This window comes from Scardinius erythrophthalmus (genome assembly GCF_964197995.2).
Source record: "Scardinius erythrophthalmus genome assembly, chromosome: 8".
NCBI lineage: Eukaryota > Metazoa > Chordata > Actinopteri > Cypriniformes > Leuciscidae > Scardinius > Scardinius erythrophthalmus.
This window is the reverse complement of record NC_138228.1, coordinates 46377294-46387963: the sequence shown is the minus strand read 5'-3', so window position 1 is coordinate 46387963 and position 10670 is coordinate 46377294. Positions and strand designations below refer to the sequence as shown.

At 39.6% G+C, this 10670-nt stretch overlaps 1 protein-coding gene across 4 annotated transcripts in view; it reads left to right on the top strand.

The window, feature by feature from the left end:
- ltbp4 (latent transforming growth factor beta binding protein 4) overlaps window positions 1–9434 on the top strand; it is a 78815-nt gene extending 69381 nt beyond the window's left edge. For all 4 annotated transcript variants that reach the window (XM_081372479.1, XM_081372478.1, XM_081372477.1 and 1 more), the window contains 8 exons: window positions 643–714; window positions 814–942; window positions 1019–1162; window positions 3647–3799; window positions 3892–4150; window positions 4880–5133; window positions 5951–6100; window positions 8677–9434. In XM_081372479.1, the coding sequence (XP_081228605.1) occupies window positions 643–714; window positions 814–942; window positions 1019–1162; window positions 3647–3799; window positions 3892–4150; window positions 4880–5133; window positions 5951–6100; window positions 8677–8813 (1298 nt within the window). In that variant the 3' untranslated portion in view covers window positions 8814–9434. The remainder of the gene's footprint in view (window positions 1–642; window positions 715–813; window positions 943–1018; window positions 1163–3646; window positions 3800–3891; window positions 4151–4879; window positions 5134–5950; window positions 6101–8676) is intronic.
- Window positions 9435–10670: the final 1236 nt, after the last annotated feature.

The following is a 10670-nucleotide window of genomic DNA, read 5'->3' as shown; positions in this document are numbered from 1 at the left end:
CCCAAATGTCCCCATAGTGCTGGTGCGTATTCAGGTCAAAAGTCCTCGTAAACCACAAAAACAAACACACACACACACACACACACACACACACACACACACACACACACACACACCAGCACTGAAGACATGCTGCATCTAATGAAGTTTGCTCCTACACACACACTCTCTCACACACACACACACACACACACACACACACACACACACACACCAGCACTGAAGACATGCTGTGTCTAATGAGTTTACTCCTGTGAAAAACAAGTGTACTTATGCATACTTTTAACTCTTTCTCCACCAGTGTTTTTAAAAAAAGCCCCAGAATATTTAGTTGTATCAATATCTAAACATGTAATATATGTAATATATATACGTCCGATTCAATGATCTATGCTAAGCTATGCTAAAAGTGGTACCGCCAGACCCGGAGATCGGCTGAATGGATAAAACTCAACTGTTTAACTCTGGGGAGTGGAGTATCCCTTTAAATGGCATTTTTATTTCATTAATATTATAGTTTTTATACATATAAGTACAGTTTTTAAACATACTTTTAAGATTTGAAGTATACACTGCAATTGCACATTCAACACAATTAAGAACACTTCTTTTCCCCTCCATCATCAATAACTCTCCATCTAGCCGAATTCCAATCGCTGTGTCCCAGCGGAAAAGGGTACGTCACCATGGAAACGGGAGCATTCAGCTACAAGGGTAAAACAAAAAAAATGCCACACAACAACAACAAAAAAAAAGTCCCATAAGTCTCTCAGTGTGTGTTGTTTCTAATCTGAGTGTGGTTGGTCTGGACAGATGTGGACGAGTGTAAGCTGTTCGATACGGAGGTGTGTAAAGGCGGTGTGTGTGTGAACAACATTCCCGGCTACGCCTGTTACTGTTCCAACGGATACTACTACGACATGGAGCTGCTGGAGTGCATCGGTCAGGACACACACTCATGCAGTGACGCTCGATGAGTAGAGCGTGATGTTGTGACACTGTCTCTGTGTGTCTGTAGATAATGATGAATGCCAGAGTGAGGACACCTGCGCTGGCGGTGTGTGTGTGAACACACTGGGATCGTTTTACTGTACGTGTGAGTCGCCGCTAGTGCTGGATGACACGCGGCGCAAGTGTGTCAACGCAAGCGGCCTCGCGGAGTGTAAGAGATGCAAAAACACACACACAACTTTTCAAAGAGCATTTATTACCCAGACAGTAACATAGTGTCGGCCCGGATCCGGCGCACATCCGGAACAGGCGCGGTTCTAAGGTCAGTGGAAATTCGGGGCTTTAGCCCAAACTTTAAAATAATTAATTAATTATAAAAGCGATTTAAGGGAATAAAGAAAAAGAAAGGTTTATTGTTTTAGTGAAATAATTGTAACTATTTGCAAATAATATTTGGTTACACTTTATTTTAAGGTGTCATTGTTACAGTGTAATTATATATTTAAGTACTGAGTAATATTAAGCAACTACATGTACTTACTATAGGGTTAGGGTAGGATTAGGGTTTGGTTGAGGGTTAGTTGCATGTAATTAGTAATGCATAATTTAGTGTTATTACTATGGTAATTACATGTAAGGACACTGTAAAATAAAGTGTTACCTAATATTTTATTATTAATTATGCATGCATTCTCTCTAAATGAATCAAGGAAATTATAGCATATTTTCAATTCAAAAAGGCAAAATTTAATAAATAAATTAAAAAGTTGAGTGATTTGCGTCACCGGATACTGTCGGTAGTTGAACATTTCTATTGTAAAACAGTCTAATATTAAATGTTTATCTGCTTACATTTTACTAGGCATTCGTTCACTTCTTTAATCACTCTGACATTGATGAGCGAGACCGCTGAAGTTTTAGTCTTCCTAACCACAAACAGAGCGGTGCGTAGTGGAGCGATCAGAGCAGCATCAGGAATATCAAATATATTGCAATTGCAGTGAATCTCTTATTTGCATCTTAAGTTTATTGCCAATAATAATGACAGGTTTGCGAAAGTGTCGCGCAAAACACATCTTCAGCACAGCGACTCATTTAAACGCCTCTGATTGGCCGATGCGTTCAACAGACATGTCTGTGATTGGCTACAATGCTCAACGCTGCGAAAGCACAATGTAAGTACCTTTAATGCAAAGGGAAAAATATAAATAAAACTGTAATATGCACTTTTCATGATTAGGTAATCGTAGCTGCTGTAATCTTATTCACATTTGTTCTGATTCTGATTCTGATTAATTGTTTTGCTCTATGAGAAAGACAAGGTTACAAAACATTCGGGGATTAAGCCCCCTTAGCCCAGCCCTAGCGCCGCCCCTGATCTGGAACATGTGAACGCGGATCTGGGCCGAACTCTTTTTATTTTAATATATATTTTTGTCCTTTTGATAAGGGAATTATATTTTATTTTACTACTGTATATGTTTAAATAAATTATAGCCTATGTTAAGCTTCATTTTAAAGGGATTGTGGACTGTGTACAGCTCACTCAGGGGAGGAGCTAAGATAAAAGGGCGGAGTCCTCCAGCAGTCGTGGGCGGGGCTTGTGTAATGTGACATCACACATCACTCTTGTTCTGAGACACTGCTTATGATTTATGGGGATTAAAACAGAGGAGTGGGTGGATGTTTACTAGTATACGTGGTTGTGTACACACACTGCAGACACACATTTATGTTCAAACACCAGGTAAAAGTGAATTTTGCATATTAGGTCCCCTTTAAGAAATGTGCATAAAGTTTAATTATAATATTTTTATCAGCAAGTCTAAAGCGATATGTCAGTAAATATGTTAATGGATTTGTAGTATACTCTGTATGTATTTTAAATACATTTTGCATTATATGTTAATACATTATATGTTTTTGTTTTTTTTTTCACTATGGATGTCATTCCAAACACATGATAATTTTATTAATCTTCGAAAAACACAAATGAAGATATTGTGAATGAATCCTGAGAGATTTCTGGCCCTCCATTAAAAGTCTATTAAACCAAAACTCTTACAGTAAAAAAAAAACAAAAAAAATACACATTGAATAGGTAATCCATATGAATTGAGCTGTTTAATCCGTCTGTTATGAAGAAACACAATCGATTTACTTTTTTTTTTTTTTTTTTTTAGGCTTTTATTCACCCATAATCATTGATCAACACATATATAGATATAGCACTTGAGATATGTTGTTCAATGGAAGCTCAAGCATACTTGGGGTTTTAAAGACTATTAATATTCAGTAGTATTATCATTTAGATGCACTGGCACTATTGGGTGAGAACAGAATTTGAACTGAATTGAGCTGAAATTGAATTTGTTTCATAATTTTATAACATTACCATTATTTTTCTGTTTATTAATGTAAAGCTGCTTTGACCTGCGACAACAAACCTCATTAGTTCTTGCGGAAGCATAAACATGATTGTGTCGTGCAAATTTAAGCTTCAGTTTCATTAAAAATATCTTCATATACAGTATGTATTAATAAATGAACTAAAGTCTTATCGGTTTGGAACGACATGAGGGTGAGTAAATGATGACAGAATGTTCATTTTTGGATGATCTATCCCTTTTAGTAGATGTGTTAAATGACCACTTTTAATGTGTGTCTGCCGTCTTTCTTTCTATGCTTTTCTCAGACGAGAACTTAAACTTCTGTTGGCGTCACGTCACAGCTAGTCTGGAGTGTCAGAGCCCTATGATAGGATCTCAGCTGACCTTTACGGAGTGCTGTTGTTTGTTTGGTGAGGCTTGGGGTATCCAGTGTGCCCTCTGCCCCCGCAGAGATGAAGGTACACACACACACACACACGTGCCCAACCGTGATGCACACATTCAGCTTCACAGTTTAACTCCGTCATATGTGTTTTTGCCTCCTGATTAGAGGCGTACGAGGCTCTGTGTAATGAGCTGGGTCCTCCTCCTTACTCCCCGCGATATTATGAGCGCTTCGGCCCGGGAGGAGGAGGAGGAGGAGGAGGAGGGTACCTGCCACCGTACGTGTACCCCGAAGCCCAGCCGGGACGCCCCGACTACATGCCCACTGATTACGAGGACTACAGCCCAGATGGAAGGAGGTCCGGGCTGAGAGAAAGACCCCCCGGTTCATACGGGCTCCCAGACGCCCCCTACAGGCCCGCCGGGTGAGGCTCTTCAACAATACTCTACTGACAGCACTGCAACTTTATGTTAAAGACAATAGAAATTACAAATAATGATGTATTGAAGTCCTACTTAGGCTCAACTAATTGAATTGAATTTAATATATTTTTAATATATAATATAATACAATTTAATTCGGTAGCCATGCAATTAAGTGTCTGGAAACATTGCGTTCGGTTCACACTTATAGTCCCCCTGCAGTCAATAATTGTATCCCTTAAAACTCATCTTTGATCACCAAAATTACATATTTAAAAGAAATTTCGTCATGCGTTAAAATATCTTGAATCTAACTCGACACCCTTGCCTCATTTCATATTCGAGGTTCTATGAATATGCAAATGAGCCCCGCCTCCACTCTACTCACTCAGCTCAGAGATCCACTGGTTGACGATCACACGTTGATCTGATTGGTTACAAGGTAGTTTGTGACGTCAGAAACACCAGCGATTTCAAAGCGTGTTTTTGAGACTGTCTTTCGTTCACTGCAGTTTTAAGGAGGAAATACTCAGCAATGCTGTCGACTTTACACATGGTTAAAACTTAAAGCATAGTAAAAACACCATATACACAAATAAACATTAAAAGCTGGATTCTCACCACAGGGGGACTTAAAGTATGTTCTTTTATTTCCGTAGTAAGTACTCTTTTTAAAAGTATGCTACTTGTTTTTCACAAATTGTGTGTAATTCTCCTCAACTCGTTTCCAGTGGAAGTCGTTACTATGAGGAGGATGATTATGAAAGCGCTCCCGGCCCTCCCTTCGGCCTCCCGGATCCTCGCGGCGAGCGAACGTTTGATGCCCGACCCCTGCCGCCCCGTCCTGACGGGCTTCCACTGAGTCTGGCTCCTCTTCCCGAAAACTCCCGGTACCGCGAGAGCGAGGGGGAGGAGTCATGGAGAGCCCCGCCCCCTTTCCCAATGTTTCCTGACAGGCGGGAGGGGCCACGAAGAGTCTATGAGCGTGAGTCTGAGTGATTGAAACTGAATGTAACTCTGCTGAAAAACACATCTGATCTGTTGGCTGATTTTAGGAGGGTTTTTGGCCACTTAGATCATCTTAATCCTTGAAAATGAAGAAAAAAAAAAATAGCACTTGATATACTTTAAAAGAATACACTTTTAAAAAACTGAATGTAATGTTTTCAGAAACTTCACTGCATCTTATTTACAATTACATGAAAATATAATATTTTAAAATGTATACTAAATGCATTTACCTGATGTTAAGTATGTTTTTGACTCACTTTAAGTACATATTTATGTGTAATTTAATAATTACTAAGTATTTATGATGAACTAAAATATACTTACAAGTTTCAATAGAAATGGCATTTATTTAAATATATTTGCATTTACACATTAGTAATAATGAAGCTGCAATTTAGTACATTTAAAATACAATAACTTTAAATGTAATATCAAATTACACACTACAGTTAAAATTATAATCAAGTGCTTTACATGTGCTTTAGTATGTGAGTCAACACATCAAAATGAGTGTACTCCTTTAAATCATGACAAAAGATTATTAAAACAATTTTTTTGACATTTTTACAGTGTAACTTAAGTGTGTTGAAAACAGTCATGAACGTGCTTTTTATTTTATTATTCATAATATATCAAATCACATTATATGCAAGTACAGTTTTAAATATACCTACAGCTTTTAAGATTTGAAGTGCACTACAGGTACACATTCAGTACAATTAAGCGCACTTCTTTTTCACAAGGAAAGCATCTTGTAGCAAAGCAGAACCTGCGGCTCTTGTGTGTTTCAGGGAGATATGATTCATACGGCAGTCTGAGTTCAGAGGAGTGTGGGATCGTCCAGGGCTGTGAGAACGGGCGCTGTATTCGAGTCGAGGAAGGGTACACCTGCGACTGTTACGACGGATACCAGCTCGACATCACCAGCATGACATGCATAGGTATCGCTCCCTCCTTATTCCCATGTTTTTCTCTTTCTTAAAGGGTTGGTTGATTATGATTATGAACATCTGCAAAGTTACAACGCTCAAAGTTCAAAGCAAAGGGAGAGATTTGTTTTTAAAGAAATCGCTTTTTAAGGACTACAACAAACGGCTGGTAGGGACTACACAACATTCTCCCCGGGGTTAGTGACATCACCAACCCTAACATTTACATAAGCCCCGCCCCCGGAACACGATTTATAGATTATCAAGACAGAATATGCTAATCAATGACTAGAAGATAACTACACATAAACTATCTAAATTCATTAAATAACCATTCAGAAACGTCCTGTTGCTTCTACATGTTGTCACTTCTTCTCGAGTCTCTCCATCATTGTCTGACTCCGGTTTGAACGTAAAAGGCTAAAAGTTTTTGAAATTTTCAGTGCATGTGTGTGTGTGAGTGCAAACTCTTGAAGCTCCGCCCCCTGTGCCGGGAGCAGCAGCTCATTTGCATTTAAGAAACAGACACAAAACGGTGCGTTTTTGCTCACTCTCAAACATGTACAATTTTAACATGCTATATAAAAATATCTGTGGGGTATTTTGAGCTAAAACTTCACACACACACTCTGGGGACATCAGAGACTTATTTTACATCTTGTGAAAATGGCATTATACCACCCCTTTTAAAGATTAGTTCACTTCAGAATTAGAATTTCCTGATAATTTACTCTCCCTCACGTAATCCAAGATGTCCATGTCTTTCTTTCTTCAGTCGAAAAGAAATGAAGGTTTTTGAGGAAAACATTCCAGGATTTTTCTCCATATAGTGACTTCAATGGGGTCCAACTGCTTCAATGCAGCTTCAAAGTCTCAACACGATCCCAGCCGAGGATTCGAGGAATTAAGAGTCTTATCTAGACAAACCATCGGCCATTTTCTAAAAATAATATACACATAAACATAAAATAAACATTTATATACTTTTGAACCACAAATGCTCGTCCTACACATCTACGACTTCGTGCATTACGTAATCACGTAGAAAGGTCACGCGTGGCGTAAGCGGAAGTACAGATCTAGGGCCCTATTTTAACGATCTGAAACGCAAGTGTCAAAGCGCAAAGCGCAAGTAACTTTGTGGGCGGGTTTTGGCGCTGTTGCTATTTTCCCGGCGGGATAAATGACTCTTGCGCCAGGCGCAAATCTAAAATGGGTTGGTCTGAAGTAGCTTCATTATTCATAGGTGTGGTTTGGGCGTAACGTGAAATAAACCAATCAGAGCGTCATCTCACATTCCCTTTAAGAGCAGACGCGTTTGTTCTAAAGCGGATTCCTATTATAACGGCGGATTTGCCAGGCGCGCGCCAGGAGCGGTTCACAGCCGAGGAGAGCAACGCTCTCGTCAGGGACGTTGGGGATGGAGAAACCCACCCAAATTAACTTAAAAAGGTTAAAAAGGCGTATGATAATTTGGGTAAATGTGTAAGCTAGATGTATGCTTTTATAATAAATTGTCTATCTATCTATCTATCATCTATCTATCTATCTATCTATCTATCTATCTATCTATCTATCTATCGTAATAATGTATGATTTGCAAAAAATGAAAACTGCTGCTTCTGTGTAGATGAGAGAATCAAAGTGTATGCGCGTTGTGCACACGCTACATTGATAATGTCCAAGCATGCGCCCCCTTAAAATAGAATATGAATAACATGCGCAACGCGCCACTGACTTTAAACAATTTTTTCCTGGTTAGTGGCGCAATTGTTTTCTAAACCTGCAAAATAGCATGAAGGAACGTTTGCGCTGGAACACGCCTCCTCTTTGCGCTGAACCGCCCCGGGGAGCGCAAGTGTATTTCTTAGTTAACCGATGTGCGTCTGTGGAGGGAAAAGCGCGCTTTGCGGGGGTGCAAAATAGGAATGATACATGCGTCGGTGTACAAAGTCAATTGCGCTGGGTGCAAGATAGGGCCCCTAGTGTTTATAAAGCGAACGTGCAAGTCAAACGCCCTTTACAAGAAAATTAAATAAAAATAAAAGGTGAAACAAAGATGTCAGACGATTTTGAAGTTAGAGGACAAAATGAAATTTTCGCCCTACTCTACATTTACCGCGTAACATTTCCAACGTGATTACGTAATGTGTGGCACATCAGAGTTAGTGCAAGACGAGCATTTGAGGTTAAAAAGTATATAAATATTTATTTTTCTAAAAAAATTAGTGATGGTTTGTCTAGATAAGACTCTTATTCGTCGGCTGGGATCGTGTTGAGACTTTGAAGCTGCACTGAAACTCACATTTGGACCTTCAACCCGTTGATAACCATTGAAGTCCCTACTGTATATTTAGAAAAGTCCTGGAATGTTTTCCTCAAAAACCTTCATTTCTTTTCCACTGAAGAGAGAAAGACCTTGAACATCTTGGATTACGTGGGGGAGAGTAAATCATCAGGAAATGTTTATTCTGAAGTGAACTAATCCTTTATTAACCAATCACATGTGCTGTTGTATTAAAAAACAGAGCTGTTTAATTTTCCACACAAGCGATTAAAGATGCAGCTGTGTGTGTGTTTGCCTGTAGATGTGGATGAGTGTGAGGAGGAAGACACACTCGACTGCATTAACGCTCGCTGCGTGAACACCGAGGGCTCGTACAGGTGTGTGTGTCTCAGGGGTTTCATCATGTCCCGAAGACCCAACCACTGCATCCACGCTTGATCTCCATCGGTTCAGAGACTGAGAGACTTTTCCCGCCACATTGCTGTAAATTGTTGATTTTATGACTTTATTGACAATACCTGTGTGTATATCCAAAAGTCTAATACTGAAGCTTTACATGCTACACACACAAGACTCAATAATGTTGTGCTAAAACGAAAAACGATATGCTAAATGTACATGACCTGGTGTTTGTCATTGTTTGGCTTCGAACGCAGGCCAGATGAGCTCGAATGTCCGTCACGATCCACATAAACTAGTGCTTTACTTTTATTTTTTTAAATCTTCATATTTATACATCCATATCAATGAAGGCAACTCCATGTATACTATATATGAATATATTTACATGAATAATTTTTTTGTCATATAACTGTCAGAGAATCTCACCATGTTACTATTTGATACTGTAAAATCTCTTTTACACTGCCGTTTGTTTTCTTCTGTCTGTCACGTAACAAAATGCACTGTATCTGTGGGGGAAATGCGGTCCTGTGGGGTTTACACAACTGCTATTGTACAGTTTTAAGACATCTCGGATGTTTGTTACATATTTGTATGTGTACGTTTTTGATATCTTCTCTGACGAAGCTGTTTGAAAATATATTTGCACACATTCCATTTTAAGTGTTTCTTTGTTGCTGAGCTTCCTGAAAACCAATCAGGCTTGTACTTCATTTGATTTTAAAGAGGATCTATTATGCTTTTTCCCATGTTTATCTTTCTTTAGTGTGTAATGTTCTTCTCTACATCAGTGTCAGTGTTTCTGAACTCCTGAAACGCCTCCATTGTAGTCTTGAGTTTCTTCCGGGAACGAACACGTCACAATATTCCTCATTTAAAGGGATACTTCACCTCTGGAAAGATGAATGTGTATTTAAAATTGGTCATTTATGTAGAAGAAATGTGAAATTATTTTTGAATTTGGAGCCTTCTAGACTGAGAAAAGCCAGAAAATGTATTTTTGGCTCATGTGGATGAAAGACAACAACTCCCAGAATGCACTTGCTTCGCTGCTCTACAAGGCCACTCCCAAGCCACGCCTACCGGTTAGAGAGCGCAGTTGAAAACAACAAGGCTAGGCTACTAGTGAGTCTCCGTGGTGACGAGTCTGCCCGGGATTTTGAGATCGCCCAAAATGTCCGGGATTCGACTTTTGCGTTCTACAGTCGCCATTAATCATGTTTACTGTGGCGAGCAGGACGAGGCTAGGCTAAAACGGCGCGAGGCCGGTGGCGTGATTACTGAGACACACCGGTCTCGTATCTCTCACGGAGGAGCGGGAATTTTCTTAGCAATGTTAAAATGCTCATCAACCGATCACTTGTTTAGCGTTCATGTAAACACTACATTCAGATTCACCAATCGGAATGAATTCAGTTAGACTGAAACAAAAGGTGTGCATGTAAACAATGAATGGCAACTGCAGAAAGCAAAAGCCGAATCCCGGACATTTTGGGCGATCTCGACGGCCGGACATGTCCGGGAAAAAGAGGATGGCAACCCCTACTACTCAGCTTTCTCCACAGAACAAGAGCCTGCTAGCTTAGCTTCCAAAGAAAGACGGCTGACACTATGTGTACATTCTGTGAGTGAGATCTATGGGCGGGTTGAAAACATGCGGAACAGCGCCATCTACTGGCTGTAGTCTTTAGCCTCTGGCCAGAAAATCCTACGATGACGCAAAATGACGATTTTTGCATCATTGGAGGATTTTTTCCAGACAAAAAATACATAAATCTCTCCTCTCAGGGGGATATGAGGGGGGAAAGCACGGTAATTCGAAAATACTACAGGTTTCCTACTAATACAAAGCTTAATGCTAAATCCTGAAGTATCCCTTTAAATAATTCATAC